This window comes from Schistocerca serialis, chromosome 5 (assembly GCF_023864345.2).
Source record: "Schistocerca serialis cubense isolate TAMUIC-IGC-003099 chromosome 5, iqSchSeri2.2, whole genome shotgun sequence".
Taxonomy (NCBI): domain Eukaryota; kingdom Metazoa; phylum Arthropoda; class Insecta; order Orthoptera; family Acrididae; genus Schistocerca; species Schistocerca serialis.
Genome location: NC_064642.1, coordinates 360,920,621 through 360,943,495, shown reverse-complemented (window position 1 = coordinate 360,943,495; position 22,875 = coordinate 360,920,621). Strand labels below are relative to the sequence as shown.

Sequence of the window (22,875 nt, the reverse complement as noted above, 5' to 3'; positions counted from 1 at the left end):
CCAGAAGTAGTGTTGTATTACAACTCAACAAAATCAGGTGGTGATACGCTAGATCAAATGAGCTCTTACTATTCTGTGAAAAAGGGTAAAAAATGTTGGCCATTAGCAGTATTTTATGATCTTTTCGTTCTAGCTGCACTCAATGCCTACAGACTCTTCTGTGTTGCTGTTGAAAAAACAGAGAGACGTCTTTTTCTAATGAAGTTGGCCAAAGAAATGGCAAAGCCCCAAGTGGAACGTCGTTTGAGTTTACCACAAGCAAGGAACAAGGATATTATTAGCAGTATCAAACGGTGTGGATTTGATGATCTGTTAGACAATGGACATCCAGACGTAATACCCGACAATCAGAAGAGAAAGCGAGGCAGATGCTCCATTTGCCCCCGATCAAAGGACACAAAATACAGTTCAACATGCAAAAAGTGTAACAAATTTGTTTGCAAGGAACATTCTGAAATAGTTACTACTTGCAAAATATGTGCAGATGACTATGGTATGGATTCCGGTTAGAATTATGTTTCCTGTTGAGTTTTTCATCACATTTTCTGTAAATTTGAAGCCATTGTGAAACATTTATGAGTGAAACAAATTATGACTTAGAGTAATATTGTAACTTCTGATATGTAATTACTCTGCCATATGTAATTTAATTCTACTATGTACATACCTGTTAAAAAAGCTGTGAAATGTGTCTAAATAATAAATAAAATGTAAACAAACAGTATTAAATGACAGTACGTTGTTCTCTGAATGATTAGTACACACAGTCAATTATATATTGATTAGGGTCATGTATGACCCCAAATGGAGTACTAGGGAAATTTTAGCAGAGTGAGTCCTAGGGTTAAGCTGAGAAACTTTATGTTTTCTATTAAATACTGATATTTTATCTCTGCAGATATTTTTACAGATTACGCTATGAGAGTTGAAACAGTCCTAAATGAATGCAAGCACAGTTTACACATTAGCAGCTAATCCAAATTTTATTCAAAAAATTGCATTTTCAGAGCAGAATATTATAAATAAAACACAAAAAGAACTCACTGAAGCTGTTGCTGGAGCATATGTTGTTTCAACAACAAGTTCCGGCTGCACAACTATTTCATGTGTAGAGTGCCAAGAGTTTCCTTCCTCAGTAATTGTTGTGAGGGAGGGTTCTGCATGCAGACGGTTGCAGTGCGCACTGCGACGTGGTGGAGCCACTTTTGTTATCCGACAAGAACCCGATCGGCCATGTGCAGGTGATGGAGGTGGAGTAGGTGTGGAAATTCGATCAGTGTGCTCGTGAGGAATTACCTACGTAATCAGAAAACATTTTTAGAGCATGTATGAAATGTAATACAAGTGAAGACAGAGAAAGCACTATATTTATACGAAATCGGTGTAGGAAAAAAATGGAAGCTTCAAATGTAAAAATCAGTGGTAAGTGTTATCTTATTTGCACACTTCATCAAGAAAAAGAATTCAGTACACCCAATTTTGTTACATGTATCTCCCGCGAGTATATGTATTTCTTACCTCAGCTGGAGGCCCAATCATCGACAATAGAACAGGAAAGAACAGGAGCCCATTAAGAAGTCCCACAGCAATAAGTATGAAGAGCACATAGAAAAAGTACCTGAAAATGAAATAAGCACATTTTACACAATTGAAGATAAGGAAGGGTCATATGTCTGACTTCAAGTGTATAAAACAGAATTCCAAACAAGGTTAGGAGTATTGCGTTCTATTTTAGGTGTTTTTATGAACAATACTAGGCATACCATTTACATTAGTGAGCTAGTACTGATTTTCATGGCACTAGTTTTCAGTTTTATAATATCTATGAGTTTTTATGTCCTTGTAGCAAAACAGTCTTTCCAATAATCCTCAACAATTAAAAAAAATGTTCAAATGTGAGGTCATCCATCCCTAGACTTACACACTACTTAAACTAACTTACGCTAAGGACAACACAGTGCGTGGCAACAATTTGAAATAAGTGCTGTCATTCACAATGCATTACTAATAGCGTATAAAAAGTCTGAAGGAGTTAAGACTTTAGCTGAATCATGACAATTTTGCTGATTGTTGTGAGTGTGCCCCCCCCCTCTCCCTCCCCCGTTTTTAATGCTACTGTCTATTGGTGTTTTTAATTATGTGTACTTATGTAGTTCTGTTAAAAAAAATTATTTTGTTCACATTGACAAAATCTGCATCTGTAAATGTTATTTTTTAAGTTTGCACATCACACCTGACTGAAGAAAACGAGTTTCAGTACACCTTGTGTTAATTTTAATACAAATAATGTAAGATTCAGTTGCTATTTTCATTTTACTTACCTTACTATAAAATCAAATTCTGAGAAGGCAAGCATAAGAACTCCCAGAAGAGTAGCGAATGCCCCGTGTACTACTGGTGCTAGCATGTACTCTAGTGCCAGTTTTGTCCTGCGCTCTCTACTTCCAATACAAGTCACAAAGCCCTGAGGGAAAAAAGAAGTCTTTAGTGTTTTTTAATCAGATATTGGAAAAAAAAATTCAGTACACATTATTTAAGAGGATTAAGAGAAAGTTTACTGCTGAGAAAGAGGGGATAGTTATAACCTACAAACGTTGCTATCAGAACTTGTACCATTCTTTTTATTTAAATATGCATATATAATGTTCACATCTAGATAGGAGAGATTTCAGTTGGATAAACCAGTGCAGCATTATTTACCATTGTAGAAGCAGAAACCCAAGACATGGAGGGTAATGTAGTTGCAAAAATGCTTATATAAATTTATATACCTTTACAAAATACCTTATTCTCCCTCCCTCCTCTTTAAGAACATGTATCATAGAAAGGTGAAACATTTTTCCTCATACTTGCCACCCAGTTTAGTACTAATACGAACAGACAAAAAACTTTCATTTAAATGTCTTGTTACTAATTAATAGTCTGATTTATGAAGGTAAGACAGACATACTACCAATCAGTTCTTCTCTGCATAGTTGCGTATGCAGAGAAGCTGGAATGCAATACAGAGTATAAAGCCAGCCAAACATGTCCTTTCATATTTCTAGAGTCCATAAACTGGAAAGAGGTACCATAGTCTAATCTCTGCTGTAAGGTGAGTATTATCAAGAAACTTGGTTTTATGAGAAATAGAAATAGAAAAGAAAGTTGGTCTTAACATCCTATGAACAACAAAGCCATTAGAAACAGAGTATAAAAATGAGTGGGACAAGGGTGGGAGGGTAACTGTCTTGGAAACAACCCAGCATTCATATTAATTGTATTAGGAGAACAAAATCAGGACAGCCAGATGGAGATTTGAACCACACTACTCCTGAATTTGAGGCAAAATGTTAATGACAGTGCCAATTCACTTTATGAATCCATAAAAAATGTTAAATGTAATGTACCGGTAGTTGATTTCTAGAATATAATGCAATCACTGTCAAAAGCGGATGTATGTAATATATCCTGGTGGGGTATACAAAGTATTTATAAGTTCATCCAAAAACATTTAGTAATAACTGTGTAATACAATTCTGCTATATCCTCAGTTAAAAACAATTGACATACACAGTAATTTCACAGAAAAAGAAGGTACTTTGGTTGTTAGATGGTGGATGTAAATAATTCTAATTAAGCTAACTGCAGATAGGTGTAAACTTACCAGGCAGATGTGGACCGTAAAGTGGACACCAATCCCTACAGCAACAATGAGCAGCACTGCAGGGATGGCACTGAGCTTAATACCAAGCATGCCCATGGCACCCAGTAGCTGCAGCACGATTGCAGCCAATGAGAGTGTGATTAGTGCTGCTGCACGTGGATTCACAAGCAGAACTGTGACAACAACAAAAACTGCTGCAAGTGCACAAGCTAGTGCCAAGCTCAGTGACTGCCGAAGCCCCAGGTACTGTTCCCAGAAGAGGAATGGTATTCCTGATGGAAAGTTCGGCAGGCCACGCTCTTCAAATTTCTCACATACTGCACGTACCTGTTGTGTTAGATCACAAGAAATGACATTTACAGAATGAACAACATGAAATTTGATTTGTTTCAAATTGTGTAAATTTAGAACTTTTTTCTGACTATTCACTTTAAAAACTTATAGAATCTACACTGAATTTGCTGGTAAATGGGATCAAATATCTTTGACTATAAAGACATTTACATATTGATGGTTCCATCTGTCCTTGTGATACTCTGACATTTTAAAATGAAATCTAGAAATCATACATCATTTGAATGTCTACTGTTATTGTTGCATTGACAAGTGTAATTAAAACATTTGAAAGCGTGTGTCTTACCTCTCCGATGAGGTGTGTGATGCTCTGTGTGTCACCAAGCCCATGCAAATAGAAAGGCATCTGTGCATATGTAAGTGGTGGTGACTTGGGGATCTTGAGACCAACATCACTAGGTGCATGCAGCCATGAACGTGGTTTGGGTCTCAAGTTGCCCTGGGATGCACCGTATGCTAGTACATCATTTGTGGCCCAGGCACTCAGGTAATTATAGAATGCCTTTGGACTTATAATGCCCTCTGCATCAACAAGGCGTAGCTGGCGAACTTGTGACTTGTCTACAGGGTTGTCTACATGTCCTGTCTGGACTAATAGCTTGTACGCTAGGATGGCTTCATCGGAGGCATTTGCGTACCATTTCTCCTGTGTTATGCAGCCACGCTCCCAGTCATGATCAAATGCCTTTTGAAGCTCTGAAAATGAGAAAAGAAAATATCAATTTTGTGAGGACATCTGATCCTGAAGGTGAATTAAGGTATAACTTCTTCTTTCACATAAGCATTCTTGCACAAATGAATGTAAGGAAGAATATGAATCTCTTAAAGGCAGATTCAAACCCCTATATAATGATCCTTAATCAAGTTATTTCAGGGTTCTCATTGCCGTATTTTAACTTTTTATGAATTATAATAGTTATCTTAGCAATTCATTTCTAATTTGCCCTGAAACATTTTTTCATAGCATATCTCTTCAAGTCTTTAAAATTCAGACTTCTTTTTCATATATACTTTTTTCTTTTCTTTTTTAAAGTGTTAATAATAAGTGTTAATCACTTTTGTTGTTATTGTTGCTATATTTCCTTACATTGTAAGATTGGTGCTCACAACTGATATTAATTCTACATTATTCAAAAAAACTTTGGTCTAAATGTAGCCTTTCTGACTTACACTGAAGATTTTCAGTAACATTGACAAGGAAACATTACCAACCTTGACCTCATATTTTAAGCAGAAAAAGCACACTTGCAAGATATCAGCCCCAGGAAACTGTCCCATACAACAATTTGGCCCTAATTTTGATAACACACTGTTTTGAACTTCTCAAAGTACAGCTCGTAAACTTTCACACACATTGCTTGTTTGTCACTCATTCTACCCCACTGCAGTTGCCTTATGCCTAAAGTGCCACATCTGCCCAATGTGTTTTGAAATCTTGATCGAGAACAGATGTTATTCTACATGAAAAACAGGAAGTATACTATACCTATGAGTATGTAATATGTCAGCCTCATGCACATGTAAGTTCAGTAACATTTTAACAATTTCTCATATCGATATACACGTATTGCAGGCGTATATATGCCTCAACAAAATGAACAAACCTAAGAACCTGAAGAACTTTTTTGGAAAGAAGTTAATAAATTTTGTTTTACAATTTAATGATATGAATCTCACTGAAGAACAGTGTCTCTCCTGAAAATGAATAACAGTGATGATAAAAAAATTAAATAGTTCCACTCTACTTTGGTAATGATCCACTAATTTGTTTCATTCATATACATTGCATTTGTGAATCGCAACATAAAAATGTTCAGAGAAAAGAGATCTCAGTCATTAACTACATGTTAGAAACAGTCAACAAAACATGTTACCAATGAAAAAACAGTATTTCGTGAACCTCTCACTCCACTGTATAGTACTTCGTACTTGGGCATGAAGTGACTGCAGTAGGGCAGACTGAGTGAGAAACAAACGGTGTGCATAAAAGTTTAAAAGATGTACTTTCAGAAGGTCATAACTACGTACTGTCAGAATTATGGCACAAATTTTCACGTTTGATTGCTGGGGCTGATATCTTGCAAGCGTACTTTTTTTCCTTAAAATATGAAGTCAGGTTGATGATGTTTCCTTGCAAGAAAACAAAAGTGAACTGAATCTGTGTCGAACAATAAACCAAAAAACTCCTTTGCGAAGACAATATCTTGTCACATACTCGCTATGCAAAGGTTGCAAAGATCTGTTGTGCCCGCACAGCATTTGGCAGGTTTTTCTGGAATGATCTGAGATTTTTTAAAGTAATCAGATACTGTATTTTAATACTGTGGATTCAAAAAATTTCTTTGTGAAAGTTAAATCAGACAATGGAAAATCTGGGACGGAATGCAACAATATTACGAGAAGGAAAGTTGACGATGGCCAGTGGTCTAAAGCTTTAATTGTTAGAGTGTTAGATATATGGTGTCATGTCAACACAATCACAGGTAAATTCATTTTTCAAAACCAGTTTCTATAATCACTCAGAGAGTACTTGACGAAAAGAACACTCACCTATGAGCCAATCTCTGAACATGCTGAGCCAGAAATCTGGAAGACCACCATTGTCATTTTTAACAATGTTGGGCACCCTCATAAAGGCCTCGTGGTATTCATACAGCAGCCTCTGATTATTTGGATACTCAAAGTTTCCCTGAGTGACAGCATACATGTTGTAGAAGCCAAAATACTTTTCTTGTGCGCCAAGGAATGCATGCTCTTCAGTGTTCTGTGGCACAATATCCGTCAGATCCAACCCATCACTGACTTTAAATACTCCCCACACACTGCCAGCGAGGACGAAGATCATTAGCACCATGGAAAATACCTGTGTGAAAAAAGAGCACAAATATAATGACTATTCCAAGATGAAATATGATAAAAGTGGTTAGCTGGATGAACTGTTCTTGGAAGTTTAATTTTTGCAGTGAGATATATTTTGCTTTTAGTCAATGTATATCACAGCAGTAGTAAGTTGATGGTAAGATCTGTTTTCATGTTCTGAGCAATGTCTCCAATTTACATACAAACAAATTTAAGCCAAGATTTTTTTTTTTATTAGCTCGTACTGTAGAGAACACTGATACTGGGATTTCTGAGTTGTATAAGGTTATTGTACTCACGTTTTTAAATGCTTAACTTGTCAAAACTGGCAGACAATAAAGAGGTGACTAGCACTGCATGAATATGATACATACCTTGACACTGGTTTTGGCAATAAAAGGTGCATAATGTTGTGCAGCTGCTCGTGTCAGTGACCACCGCCAACAGCCATGTATTGGACAGCTAGTGGAATGCTGTTCACCGCTCTCTGGATCCACTGTCAGTACTTCTCGTGAACCCACCCAACATTCCTGCAAGCAATGTTGCAATTATACATTTACAGAAATGACACTTGAGAAGTTTAAACAATTTTTTCAACTGTTCTAAAGTTGCACTAAGGTATCTGTACTCATTTATGCTTAGATTATATGAAATACTAATTTATGGACAAAAAATTATTTAATTGGTCACTGCATCTTTGAGTAAGACACATACATGTCTCATACACTCATATTTTCCCTTTCAGAGTCAAATGTGTGCTAGTTCTATATCATTTTGTTACTTAAGCAAAGCTTGCTTGGGGATTCAGCAGTATTTCTTTAAACACTTATGAAATTCATCTTGTGATCTTTTGTATACACCATTTGCAGAAACTAGAGCTGTTTGTTTCCCTTTGGGAAGTTTGAGAAAAGGCAGAGCCATATGGCATTGTTGGCTGAGATACCCCAAGGGCTTATTAAGCTATGTAATCACAAATGTCCCTTTTCATGTAGTGCAGGGGAATTGTTTCATAGGTGTATCTGTTGAGTGCAGATGACCGCAGTGGGTGTGTGTACAGTATGGTGCTACATTTGTGTTGTGTAATGATGACAGAAAGGAAGAGAGTTAATCCTGCAGTTGCAAGGTAGTATATTGCTCGTGAATGGCACCATCAGGCTTAATGCCCCATCTGACATCTGCCTGAGAAACTGCAGGGAGGTTTGGAATTTAATACAGGACATTGCCACAAAATATGGTGACCAGGAGCTTTACTCCATCACCTAACCTCCGTTTGGAGCAAAATACTGGTGGTGACGATTTCTTCCACCATCAAGATTTGAACAGACTACCGCTAAGTTAAGTAACACCATAACACCACTCAGGGGTATGTTAGTGACCTTCTCAAGGGAGGCAAGTTAGCAGTACTGAATAAAAGTCCTATGTAAACAGCAGTACTGTTCATGCAGATTTTCAGTGCTAGCTTCAGAAATAGGTATTAGGCAACAGAGAGAGGCAGCTTCACTAATGGACAAAAATAGCTGTGGGGAGGGGAAGGTAGGTTTCTCCTTGTTAATCTTGCACTGTCAATAAAACAACTGGAATTTGTGTTTCTTGCTTCTTATAGAATGCTACCCTGGAATGTGAATGCTTAAAAGCTTCCTTTAATCAAAGAAATTCTCTCTTGAAGAGGTTATTGTGTTGTCTATGACTCTCCAGAAAGAGCTATTGTCACTCATTTTTGCACAGTATTCTGGAAACACAACAAAACATTGGAATTTTGTGAGTTCTGTGCTACAGCATTGTTGTATAATTTGATAGAAAGAAGAAAATATACTATTTGTCTAAAAGGCACTTCTGATCTTTCCATGCCTCTTCCACCTATGCTGATATGTTTAACCAGTCTACTTTTTTCCCATGCATTATCATCAATTGTGCAAGAGGAAATTTTTCATGCAGTTGAATTATTTTGTATCCTTATTACCTACAATTGTTATTACTAATTTCATTATCTTCATGTTTCCCAGCTCAGTAGTTTTAACAGTTTTATGTTTCCTTCTTCCACTGTGTTTGCCCAGGATTATTTCCAGCAGTATTCTCCACTGTTTATCTCCACTGACTTTTTCCAGAGATAATTTATATATTCTTTCTTTCTCTGTCAATTCAGAAATGTGCATCATTCCCTAACAGATAACCGGATAGGCATGTATGTAGAGTGTGGGGCAGTGTGTTCTTACAATGAACAGAAGATAATAAACTCAGCTACCATACTACAGTCCATGCTTACGTGTTTATCTATCGCTAAGTGCCTCCGCAATATAATGAGGGGTTATTTAGTGCTTTCTTTGACTTCTAGCAATTAAAGTCTGGGTATTGGGAGACAAAAGAGAACCTGGTTGTTACCAGGCATGAAGCAGTGAGATTCGAAGTACAGCTAAACCAATATATGGAACGGAAAGATACATACTATAACCATTCCCAATATATAATCAAAAGACACAAAACTGAAGTGTGGTGGACAGGGCTATGTGTAAAATAAAATACTCACAGCTGAATGATGTGTTCGGGAGGCTAGTGGTGAAGGTGGAGCTGTAGAGGCACCCTGTGTCGCTTGAGGTGGTGCTGCAAGCACAGTGACAGTTTGCTGACGGTCTGGAGGCAGTGCACGAGTGATAGCTGTCAGCTTGCGTGGCTGAGGTGGGGGCGGCTCAGGTGTGATACGTGTAGCCCTGGGCCGCCCCCGATCTGACTCCCCATCTGACGTCACACAACTACTTGTAAAAGCTGGCTGCTGTGGACAAGTGCAGCAGCAGAGGACATCAGCTCGACCGGCACGTCGTCGCCGCAGGTCGAGGCTTACAATTGCAGGGTACACAAGCAACATTGCTGCCAGGTTAAAGAGCATGAGCACTGCTGCCTGTAAAGCAGAAATGTTACAATATAAATAAACATTATGGAGTAAATACTTTGATGGTAGAAATTTTTTAACACATCTTATGCAAGAATGGTTTAAAAATAAAAAATAAGTGAGGTTAGATGGTTAACAGGTTTTTTTTATGGTGATCGTAATAATAAGCAATTTCATGGAAGAAACACCTGTAATTTTGTAAATCTTGGTTGGAACAACAGGTATGGACACACAACTCACAACTTTGAGATCTAATAATAATAATAATAATAACACTGGAAATGAATATTTTAAAACTACAGCAAGACCTCAATTATAAGACTGTGGATTATCTGATTTGCAAAATATGTTATCTATGCATGGTTCAGCAATTTTTGAAAAATAAAAAAAAAAAAAAACTATGCCTGAAGTATTTTATTATAATTAAAAGAAATATTTTTTTAAACACACTACACAGACTTGAAAAATTTCTTGTTGTGAATGCGTGGGTAAAAAAACATTCACAAGTGGTTGAGTAGCAGTGCATGTGAACTTGAAATGGAGCAGTGAGTTTGATATGCATGTAGTGAACAAAAGTAGAGGACAAGAGTGAAGATGTGAGGGGATTGAGGAAACTGTAATCACACACACCTATACACTGAAAAGCGTTATTAGAACAAAATTCATTTAACTATACCGATGTTGTGGCTCTTCAAAAAGTGGGAATCATTGTCAAGAGGAAAATGAATGAAAAACAGAAAATTTGGATGACTGTTTCCCGAAAACAAACTAAGAACAGGTGATCCAAAATACACTGCTTTTTAAACTTAATTTTGTAAGGAATTTGTTGGCACCTATCGAGTAATGCATAAGTAATGCGAGCTTTAAAATGTGTCATGAAGCAAGTTTTTTAAATATAGTAAATAGCAGTTTCCAGTAAAAATATGGAGTGTCTTTGTTTTTTGGTCATCTGAGCAGTTTCTGGTCTGCAATAACCCAGAAGCTTGGTGTATCACTATACAGGGTGTTACAAAAAGACACGGCCAAACTTTCAGGAAACATTCCTCACACACAAAGAAAAAAAAAATGTTATGTGGACAAGTGTCCGGAAATGCTTACGTTCCATGTTACAGCTCATTTTATTACTTCTCTTCAAATCACATTAATCATGGAATGGAAACACACAGCAACAGAACGTACCAGCGTGACTTCAAACACTTTGTTACAGGAAATGTTCAAAATGTCCTCCGTTAGCGAGGATACATGCATCCACCCTCCATTGCATGGAATCCCTGATGCACTGGTGCAGCCCTGGAGAATGGCGTATTGTATCACAGCCGGCCACAATACGAGCACGAAGAGTCTCTACATTTGGTACCGGGGTTGCGTAGGCAAGAGCTTTCAAATACCCCCATAAATGAAAGTCAAGAGGGTTGAGGTCAGGAGAGCCTGGAGGCCATGGAATTGGTCCGCCTCTACCAATCCATTGGTCACCGAATCTGTTGTTGAGAAATGTACGAACACTTTGACTGAAATGTGCAGGAGCTCCATCGTGCATGAACCACATGTTGTGTCGTACTTGTAAAGGCACATGTTCTAGCAGCACAGGTAGAGTATCCCGTATGAAATCATGATAACATGTTCCATCGAGCGTAGGTGGAAGAACATGGGGCCCAATCAAGACATCACCAACAATGTCTGCCAAACGTTCACAGAAAATCTGTGTTGATGACGTGATTGCACAATTGCATGCGGATTCTCGTCAGCCCACACATGTTGATTGTGAAAATTTACAATTTGATCACGTTGGAATGAAGCCTCATCCATAAAGAGAACATTTGCACTGAAATGAGGATTGACACATTGTTGGATGAACCATTCGCAGAAGTGTACCCATGGAGGCCAATCAGCTGCTGATAGTGCCAGCACACGCTGTACATGGTACGGAAACAACTGGTTCTCCCGTAGCACTCTCCATACAGTGACGTGGTCAGTGTTACCTTGTACAGCAGCAACTTCTCTGATGCTGACATTAGGGTTATCGTCAACTGCACGAAGAATTGCCTCATCCATTTCAGGTGCCCTCATCGTTCTAGGTCTTCCCCAGTCGCGAGTCATAGGCTGGAATGGTCCGTGCTCCCTAAGACGCCGATCAATTGCTACGAACATCTTCCTCTCGGGACACCTTCATTCTGGAAATCTGTCTCGATACAAACATACCGCGCCACGGCTATTGCCCCGTGCTAATCCATACATCAAATGGGCATCTGCCAACTACGCATTTGTAAGCATTGCACTGACTGCAAAACCACGTTCGTGATGAACACTAACCTGTTGATGCTACATACTGATGTGCTTGATGCTAGTACTGTAGAGCAATGGGTCGTATGTCAACACAAGCACTGAAGTCAACATTACCTTCCTTCAATTGGACCAACTGGCAGTGAATCAAGGAAGTACAGTACATACTGACGAAACTAAAATGAGCTCTAACATGGAAATTAAGCGTTTCCGGACACATGTCCACATAACATCTTTTCTTTATTTGTGTGTGAGGAATGTTTCCTGAAAGTTTGGCCGTACCTTTTTGTAACACCTTGTATTCATTTGGAAGAAAAAACAGAATGCTACAACTATGGCAGTCAGAATAAAATTCAGTGGTCAGGTCCCTTGGTGAGAGACCTTTTTTCCTTCTTTTATGCAATTTAATAATTGCTGTACTAGCCTTGTCAAAAACAAACTTGGCCTCCAGTGGTAAAGATGTAAACTAGATTTAGCAGTCAGGAATATGACACTATGACTCTACCAAAGTTGTTTTCAGTTTTTTAGTTTGAAGTTTGCTTATAAGGCAGAACAAAGTATCATTTACAAACAGATTACTGGGGTGAAATTCTGCCATGCAATGACTATCATTATTGATAGATCTTGGACACATGCCTTTTTGAGCTCTTATTATTTCTGTAGAACAGTGTTGATAAGTCAACTGAGAAACAATAAAATATACTTTTGTGTATTCTGTGATCCTGCACATTATTTTCCTTTGCTGTTGTGTGATATGTGGTAGATATAAAAACTGGGGACAAAATTTTATGGTAATTAAGTGAGTGTCTGAACACTTATATTTTTACAGGCTTGTTTGTGATAATTTATAATACTAAATGCTGGAAAGTTTGTCAATACGAATAATATTTATATTTAGTGCTCCATTGTTATGTCTGCCAGGTGGGTGGAAAAATCGGAATGTGGAAGCAATAGTTACATGAAGATTTCCAGATTATACCTAACCAAATCCATGATTCATGAATATGTGCATATCCAGGTGTAGGAAAATGTGATATAACCCTTTATCTGAAGCTAATTTTCAACATAATTTTGATGTAAAATTAAATTCTCAATGACATAAGAAAATGAAACCTATTAAGATTTTATCTTTTCCTCAATTAAGAAATTACAAGACTGAATTAATACCATGTTTGATAATTTTTCTAACAAGTTACTGCTATATTTTGATATCTATATAACCTGTTTTAGGAGGGATTTCTGCTGTTATTAATTAAAGGCATAATGGAAGGGTAAAACATACATAAAAATAGGGTGTGCGATTGCAATATTTATTCAGATAACTTGTTTAAATATAACTGTTACACAATCTTCCTTTTATTTTTATTTACAATTAGCAGACATGTGTTTAATGTTTTCCAACTAACCTGCAGTGAAAAGACTCTGAGAGCAGGAATGGGGATGAGTGCAGCAGCAAAGAAGGCGCAAGCATTGCTCAATGATGTCAGCAGCACGCTGAGACCAGACCGCTTCAGGACCATGCCCGTTTGTTCCTGGAACAAAAGAGGCAGTCCTTTTGATGAAATATTTAATGATTGGACAATGATCATAGTAATTTTACAACTTATTTGTAATTTTGCTTGGTATAAAAAATTAGCATGATTGATGAGTCTAAATTATTGAGACACTGAATATTACTACGATGCAAGAGCAAACAGAATCAGCATCACAGTTGTATAGAGTCCTGCTATTTCATTCAAATCATTTTTTCAAATTTTTGTTGCAATGATACGTATAATCTTACAACATACTTAGTTCCTGTGTGTGAATAGGATGCATTTTATAGACAAGAATAAGATGGGAAAATGCTTTATGCAATCTGTACTTACATCTGTTTGTATGTTGGTGACTTCCTGGTCAGCATAAGTGTGTGTCAAGAGAAACATATCATCTACACCAAGTCCAAGTGCTAGAAATGGCACAATCTGCAATGGAGAGCAAGTCATTAGTCAGCCAGTTGATTGGCAGTTGTGCTGCTATAGAGAAAAGCTGTGGTCAAGGTACTCACCTGCGTGGTTGAGGCATTGAAGGCGATGCCAAGCAAAGCACAGAAGCCCAGTCCAGCAGCCACTGTAATGGATACTAGCACCACACCTGCCACACCCACACCTGTCTGTGAGCGCACCGGATCGCTCCACCGCAGAAGCGACAGTCCAGCATATAACAGCTGGAAATAAGTCACTTTGCTTCAATCTCAAAAAGACTGGGGATGAAATTGTAACCACATTACTTTTGTTAAATGTCATGAGTTAACTGTATGCTATGTTTTGGTACAGCTAGGTGCACTGCAGCCAAAATTAATTTTGAGATGTTTTGACACTCAGAGAAGTGTCAGTTCAAAGTATATTTTTAGTGATTTTTGTCATACTAAGATAATTCAGTTTATTATATTGAATACTGAAGGCGTTGTACTCTAATGGCTAAGTAAATTGAATACACTGGAGGGTACCTGACCGTGGAAATCTTATTCACTCTTTAAAACAAAGTGGAGTGGAACCCAGTACTGCTATGGCAAGTATAACAACTGATGCCAGGAAATGTACTGACAAACTGGATAAGTACTGTTGGGCAGCCTATGACCACTCAAAACAATTTACTAACTATTCTCTAAGAAAAATACTGTTTCGTGTGCTACTTTAGGTTCCAGGGGAGAAATGGGGGAAAGAAAGAAGTTTACTGCTTTTGTTTGTGGCTCTATTGAATTCTTACCTACTGTCTGAAAAATCTCGTTCCTCTATTGTAATGGTAAATTTAACATTGTGCAAGTAAATTTCTGGAGAACAAAGTGGAGCATTCTGATAGAAAATATTTCCTAGAAACTCCCCTGCCCCCCACCACTAAAGTCAGCAGAGAGCCTTTACTGTACGGGTCAGGAGAAGATCCTGGATCTCTGGCCCAAATATGGTATTCTGCCCAGGTACACATAAAAAGTTATCTTGTTATATTACAGCTAAAATATGAGTTGCTTAATAGCTGTTGGAACTCAGACAAGACCACACTTTTCTAGCAGGTTCAAATGCTTAGCAATCCATACAATCAGATAAAAATGTCTTACGCTATCTAGAGTCAGAAAACATCACCATTAAACTTCATTCTTGGCATGCAACAATAATACACCCTTTTGTTACGAAAAAATATAGAATACTAATAGGCCTTTTAACTCTCTGAGTACCAGTAATCTTGCATCAAACCACTGCATTATTAATTTTGTTTTGAAGTACCAATGCCTTTTACATGGAACAACCGATGCTATTGCAAACCAGAGACATACTGAGATACTTTACAAATGTAGTGCATTGTAGCAGTTATTTACAGCATTTAAAGCAACAGTCGACATGGAGATTGTGCTGCATGGGATTTTCAAGGTGTGAGATTGCGTCCAGGAAAAGTTCGTAATTGCTTTCAAATACATCACACAAAATGACAGGTAGTTGTAAACTATACATCCCAGAGGTTCCAAAGTGAAACCAACTCTTTAAAAGAACTGATTGTTTGCTTTTTGCCAGTTTCTTATTTTGTAACATATTTCTTATTTTATAATAAAGGTTAATTTTGTGAAAAATTTTAAAGTGATGTTTTTTCATATTGTTGGGACCTTAAAGGGTTAAACAAACTAATCTCATTTCTGCACTATTGTCTATGAGGTTTGTTTTCATACTGATAAAAGGTGATTAGTTAGTTTTTTACATGGCTTACCATTAATACATATCCAGCGATTACTTTCTCTAACCGCAGTTCCGAAAATTGACTTAGAATATCATTCAATGTAGTAGTGGAAAATGAATACATGCTATATGGAGATGTGCCGTTGTCTCCATTCATATACTTCTGAAGTTCCTGCAAGTATATAAGAAAGAAGTATTGATAAGTAATGTGGGAGATACTGTCCATATTTAATTAATGTCATTGGAAGTACATAAATTCATACCTCCGAGAACCTCCTCTGCCAAGTATCGAGCACCAAGGCAGCTTTTTCAGGGGTCCATTCAACATGATGGACTTTGTACGATGCTGACCAGAAATCATATAACTCTCGTTCTCCCATCAACTGCACAACAGTTTGGAGAGCTCGAGCTCTGAAAATTATAAACAGGCATTAGTGATAGCAGGATGTAGAGCATTAACAGTGGCAAATACCAGAAAGCAGACAACAGCTTACTTTTTAATATGTCCAGTCTTATTCTTGACTGTGCCTCCAACTATCAAATCCTCAGGCCAATGCATATACTTTGCAGCAAAACCATAGCAGCCACCTGTCAGTTCTGCCCCTATATCAGGTATCTGAAATGTGAGTTGAAGAAGAAAAAAATAGTACCGTATTCACATATTTAATATTTCAGAATCATTATGGTATGATACGTGGTTTTAACTGGATTAATGTTCTTCAAAGAAATCACTCTCTCTCTCTCTCTCTCTCTCCCTCTCTCTCTCTCTCTCTATCTCCCTCTCCCTCTCTCTCTCTCTCTCTCTCTCTTTCACACACACACACACACAAAATTTTCAGAGGCAAATTATTAGTTGAAAATCATTGTGAAAGTGGAAATGTTCATGGCAACATAAACAATAGAGTAAAGGGAGACTTTTGTTTCCACTCAGACTCAAGTAGTGCTATATGATTGCAGCATGGCACACAAAGTTATTTGTACAATTAGGCTATGATGAATTATATGGAATTCTCTACTGTGCTAAGAAACTTCAAGTCACACAGACAGTTCACAAAAACCAGCAGAAATATGTATAACTGAATAATCTCTGATGAGAAAAGAGGATACCTACACAGAAAATCCAATGAGGATGTGAAGCAATTCTGAAACTACTTTGTACTGAGCTTTTGTACAGTTTCCAGGGAGTATATTGTCAGTTAGGGGTGAGGATCTCACTATAAGTTGTTGTGATTTTCACATCACACTGACTTGCTTTACTGTCTTTGGGATAGAGGTCTGTATGGGTTGGTGGCTCTTTTAGTGCCAGGTGAATAATGTAGGTGTATGAAGCTCAAGTTCCTGTCGATCCTATAATTTTTCAATTTAATTTACACAAGGCATAACCAGCATGCCAGGTAATTCAATTTTCGTTTGTTTGTATGTGTATGTTTGCAGTTCTAGTATACATTGAAATTATCACACTGCAATACCTTATTAACGTGCCAAACATTATGGCACAGTCCAATAACATAGTGGGGGAATGTATGAAAAGCAGTCACAGTTTTATCACCTCAAAATAATAATATTAAGTCATTCATTTTTTATTTGTTTGCAAGTACATGTCTACAGCCATGGTGCACTTTATACACTGTGGTGACAAAAGTCATGGGATACCACCTAATATCATGTTGGATCTCCTTTTGCCTGGTGTAGTGCAGCAACTTGACATGGAAGTCCCCTGCTGAAATATTGAACCATGCTGCTCCCCTGCAGAAATATTGAGCAATGCTGAATCTATAGCCATCCATAACTGGTAGCGCAGGATCTCGTGTATGGGCTGACCTCTCGATTATGTCCCATAAATGTTTGACAGGATATATGCCGGGCAGGCGTTCTGGCTGGCCAAATCATTCACTCAAATTGTCCAGAATGTGCTGGGTCTTGGCTTTGTGGGGTCTGTGCCACACTTGAACGCTATCATCAGCTCTTACCAACTGAAATCGGGACTTATCTGTCCAGGCCATGGGTTTTCAGTCATCTAGGATCCAATCTACATCGTCATGAGCCGAAGGTGCTGCAGGCGATGTCATGCTGTTAACAAAGCCACTCGCATCAGTCGTCTGCTGTCATAGCCCATTAATGGCAAATTTCGTCACACTGTCCTAACAGATATGTTCGTCGTATGCCCCATTTTGATTTCTGCGGTTATTTCACGCAAGGCTGCTTGTATGTTAGCATACACAATTCTACGCAGACGGCGCTGCTCTCGGTCGTTAAGTGAAGGCCGTCGGCCGCTGTGTTGTCCGTGATGAGAGGTAATAACTGATATTTGGTATTCTCGGTAAACTGTCGACACTGTGGATGTTGTATACTTAATTCCCTAATGGTTTCCGAAATGAAATGTCCCATGCGTCTAGCTTCCACTACCATTCCACGTTCAATGTCTGTTAGTTGGCATCGTGCGGCCATAATCACGCTGGAAAGCTTTTCACATGAATCAGCTGAGTACAAGTGACAGCTAAGCCAATGCACAGCCGTTTTATACCTTGTGTACGGATTGCTACCGCCATCGGTATATGTGCAGATTGCTATCCCATGACTTGTCACCTCAGTGTAAAAGACCCTCGCCACAGTACTGTTGCACGCCGCTGCAGAAGCCAAACAAAATGTCCACTTTTTCAATCGGCTGCTTCGCTTCTTTTTCTGGCTCCTCTAGCGTCGAGTTACGGTACTGTAGCGCAGGGAGTTCGATGTGTAGCTGGAATGCAGACATATAACTTTACTTTTCGAGGTCGTAATTAAAACTTATGACTACTCCTCGTATATAAATTTTGCCTCGTAGGCTTTCTGTGTATAAAAAATGTCGAGCTGCACCATGGTTCAGCTGCCTCTGAAATCTAAGCAATGTCATTGTCCGGCAACTATGGAAACTGAATCAACTTTGTGCTATAAACCAAGCCAGGAGCGACGCAGCCCAAAGAGAAAAATACGAGGGAAGGGGGCAGCAGACCACCGACTCGGACATGCCAGGTGGCGGCCCGTACCTTACATTCTCGGCCTCCGCTCACCTACCTGCGGCTATTGTCACGCGGCGATACATCAAGCTACCCGCCGTCGGGCCGTATTGTGTGCTGACTGGCGACTGGCGGCCGTACTTCCCATTACGAGCGGAAAAGTGTCCCACAAAAGCAGTCCCCGAAATTGAGATATCCGTGGGGCTGTGGCTTCTCGCGACCACACAAACTCTGCCACGGTGCCTTTTAGGTTTCAAAGGGAGGGAGAGTCGCTCCTCGTCCTTCTCTGCACCTGTGCCGAGCGCAAAGTGTGGAATTTTTGCCAGGTGTCACATATAAGCCGCGATTTTCACCGCCTATCCCCGCATGGTGAACTCTGACGAAATATTTAAGATGTTCAGAGTGTCAGATAAAGTTTCTGCAATCCAGTTCCATTTGCCAGCGCTGTTGATTCAACACACAAGGCGATTCCGGAAAAAAAAGCATGTAAATTTGGAGGTCAGGAGCTACACACAGTGTGTGTTAGTTCGATGGAAACTGTGACTATAAAAATAAAAGTCATGGGTTATGTTCAGTAAGTCACTGTTTTTATTCCAAATAGTTTCTCCTGAATCTAAACACAGCTGAAATCGTTTTCAAAGTGTTTTCAACTAGCCACTGTAGCCCTTTTTCGGAGGTGCATTTAGTACTGCAGGACAGTTTTCGTCAATGGCCTTAATTGCATCATAATAGTGTCCTTTTATTGCCAGCTTCAATTTGGGAAACAACCAGAAGTCGGCTGGGGCCAAATCCGGCGAATACTGTTGGTAATCCAGGACTGTGATCCATTTGCTGGCCGAAAACTCGTCTACAATCTTCGCTTGTGGAATGGGCTGTTATCATGGAGGAGCAACTAGGAACCTGCCTCTCGGTATTCGGGTCGAACTGACGAATTCTCGCCCAGAAATGTTGGAGGACCCAAATCGCTTGATGTTGCCTCACTGCTCCATTGCCGGTGAGCGTCAGATACGTACTGTTCTTACATTCGCGGCCAGGATGCCTGCTGCAGCTTTGAATTGTACAGCTGTTTTTGAAACTTCAAGGATCGTAACACCGCAACTCGCCACGAGATAGGCCTGCAGTTTGGAAATTCACACAAGCAGTCGTACCGTAATGGTACACACTGTGTCATCCCGTTTACATGAGGCTCCCAGAAACGAATTTCGTAAACCGATGACCACGGCTGACATCCTACCCCTGTAGTTGTGACTGGATTGACCAGTAACTGTTGCCGCACTTTTTCATTACAGGGTGGAATAACCGTCGGCAGGGCGTTAAAAAATACGTAGGCGGTGGCTGCACGCCTGCGATACGTGAAGCAATTAGTACTGAAAATTTCCTGCGAGCATCTGCTTTTTCCAGAAGTTACAGCGTCAATATTGACCTCGTCCAGAACATCTACAGGTAGAGAAACATAGCCTGAATTTTAATACTTGTCTCCGATCCGACAACATAGACAATAGTAGTAAGAGATATGGAATTCGTCTGAAAATGAGAAACATCAAGAAGTTAACGATGAATGGATTGTTGCAGTGAGAAGCGCCTAATTTGACGCTAATTTACCCTTTAATAGCAGATAGCTGTTATTTGTTAGTAGAAGTAGAATCAGGCAGGAACCAGAGGGAATTTGCAACTAATGTTGCAGATACACTACTTTCATTGTTGGTGTTTCCAATCCTGCTTTATGATATATAGTTAAAGCCTTGTTTAACAAGCTATTGTTCGTCTCTCGCGGTCCCTAGAAAAGATCTTCACAAATCGAACAAATCATGCCTCACCACACAACAGACATATTATTTCAGTATTGGTTTGAAGCACGTTGAGATGGATACTAACTAGCAGTGAGTGTCCTGGATCCATTTGTCATGAAATCTCAAACTGTGAGTTGCGCCCCATCTCAGATCCTGGGCATGCTCTTGTGCACAGTGTTGAGAAGCCTGGCAACCTATGGTATCTTTACATGACAGAGATATATATTGATCCCGTTTTCTGCTGTAGTACGTTACCCAGCGATCCCATCGCGTGAATTAAGCAAAATCCCAACAACACAACTGAACTCAACCTCGAAACATGGCGCTTGAGACAAGAAATCTCGCTATTTATTATTACCTCGGAACTATCAGAAGCAATGGCTGGAACCTTAGTTATAGGAATACTCGCTCTGCAACGATTCTCCCCTGCGAAAACTAGCATTTCGTCAATATCGTACCGCTGTCGAATACATATCGAATGAGTTGCTGATCTGCCACTGCTTGTAATATTTGGCTACGGAGCTGGTCGCGGTACAGCGCTTGATAATTCACAAGACATTATTTTGCAAGAGAGCCCCTAACACAGTGTGGCTTACCTGTCCCGTCTTCTTGTTGGGCGCCGTCTCTGGACACTCGGGGTCCAACGGGTTGAGGCAGGGCTTCTCCTGGTAGGCGCTGCTTATTCCCGCCTGTAACACAAAGCCGATAATTAGGCACCTCGGTCTCCACACAACTGCAGGCTTACTCAAATTACACTGATCTCTCTTTTACTGGCTGCAGCTAAATCGTATTACAATCTCTCCGTCTACAAAAATCTTGTTTTAGTTGTGCCCTACCAATGCATAATGTACTGAATAGCAGATGGATTCACCACTAACCAACACTAATTTGTAAAGGAATTTTATGCTGAGTGATTCAGTTTTTCCCATTCACGATCCAAACAGCATTCCTTTCTTTAACTGATGGGGTTTGGTGCTGTTATGAGCATTAAAGATCACTGGAGATTGTACATTGGGAAATAAGTGGACAAATGTAATGCCACCGAGCGGCAAACGTTTCTACTTTGACCGCTGACAAACGCATGTAATTGTGCCTCTAATCACTGAATGTTGACCCTGTGTCAGTATTCGATGGTAAGAGTACTATAAATTTTCGTGTCTGCGCCTAAAAATTTAATGTCTTTGAGGCCAAAATCGATGGGAATTTTGCAAGTAACTGATAAGTAGTTTATGATGAAGTGCAGGGAATTGCAGTAGAAGATGAGTAAAACCAGTTGGTGGCCTGAAACTAACAGATAAAAAGGGATGCGGACCGGAGAGCAGTATGAAATGTATCATCTCGTTCCACAGTCCCATAGATTAACAGGATTGCGTCAAATGGACGTTTTAATGTGGCCTTCGCGTCTAGACAGCATGCATCCATGTGACGATCGAGAGACGATATTGTTTGGAATGCGATTACATATTCTTTGTTTGTCTGGGGAAATTAATCAGCAAACTAGTTTGAAAAGGATTCGTAATGAATTAATCCGAAAATGCGGAGGAGTAAAATCGTACTGACATCGATGATATTCAGTAGCCACGTAGAGAAAGTTGTGTGTCGGAAATTAATGTAAATGGGGAATTTGTCAAGTGGAACCGCTAGTTAGAGTAACGTGATTTCTCGGTTGGGAAATTAAGTGCAAGCTGAAAGTACAAATTGAGATTGTGAGGTTCTGATGGCTCCTGCATTGCCGTAATACGTTTTCATGAAGCCATAGTTCTCAACAGTTCTAAATAAATAATGTTGGAAGGTATGCAGTGTTGCGGACACCGCAGTAATAACGTAACCGGCATGCACAGTGCTTCTGCGAGAGCGCATTGGCCTGAAAGAGCGCAGCCACGGTAATATAAAGAGAAACGTGGAATGCCTTGGCATCAATTAATGAGTATTTCATTGAAATTTAGTGGGATTTTGGAATTTCATCGTCTTAACGTTACTTGCAAACCAGAAACAACGGCGAAAAAACGCCAGCTATTAATTTATGGCCTGATCATTTACACCTGGTCCATAGGTGTTCACTACAGCGGGGCAGGGAGGATAACACGCCCCCGTCTGTGGAATCTAGAACATAGATTTTTTAAATTTATTACTGAATCTCAAACGATTCGAGAAGTGATTTCCTATAATTCCGTTACACCCCTCTTTCAGCCAGTTGTTGCATTACGTGGCTGATCGCAGTGAAACATTACTGATTTACACTGTTCAGCCTGAACATTACGACCACCTGCGTAATAGCCTGTATGTTCACCCCTGGCGAGGATAACAGTGGCGGAGCGTCGTGGCATGGAAGCAATGAGGCCTTGGGAGGCCGCTGGAGGGAGCT

General features: G+C 39.4%; 1 protein-coding gene across 1 annotated transcript in view; it reads right to left on the bottom strand.

The window, feature by feature from the left end:
* The window catches only part of LOC126481688 (protein patched), a 156,650-nt gene that overhangs the window by 7,574 nt on the left and 126,201 nt on the right, over window positions 1-22,875 (bottom strand). Inside the window, exons 7-21 of the mRNA XM_050105629.1 lie at window positions 21,107-21,199; window positions 16,222-16,343; window positions 15,991-16,138; window positions 15,759-15,899; window positions 14,071-14,229; window positions 13,892-13,987; window positions 13,430-13,555; window positions 9,384-9,752; window positions 7,234-7,389; window positions 6,551-6,863; window positions 4,287-4,696; window positions 3,647-3,973; window positions 2,322-2,464; window positions 1,519-1,618; window positions 1,045-1,296 (exon numbers count right to left, since the gene is read on the bottom strand). Of these exons, the coding sequence (XP_049961586.1) occupies window positions 1,045-1,296; window positions 1,519-1,618; window positions 2,322-2,464; window positions 3,647-3,973; window positions 4,287-4,696; window positions 6,551-6,863; window positions 7,234-7,389; window positions 9,384-9,752; window positions 13,430-13,555; window positions 13,892-13,987; window positions 14,071-14,229; window positions 15,759-15,899; window positions 15,991-16,138; window positions 16,222-16,343; window positions 21,107-21,199 (2,955 nt within the window). The remainder of the gene's footprint in view (window positions 1-1,044; window positions 1,297-1,518; window positions 1,619-2,321; window positions 2,465-3,646; window positions 3,974-4,286; window positions 4,697-6,550; window positions 6,864-7,233; window positions 7,390-9,383; window positions 9,753-13,429; window positions 13,556-13,891; window positions 13,988-14,070; window positions 14,230-15,758; window positions 15,900-15,990; window positions 16,139-16,221; window positions 16,344-21,106; window positions 21,200-22,875) is intronic.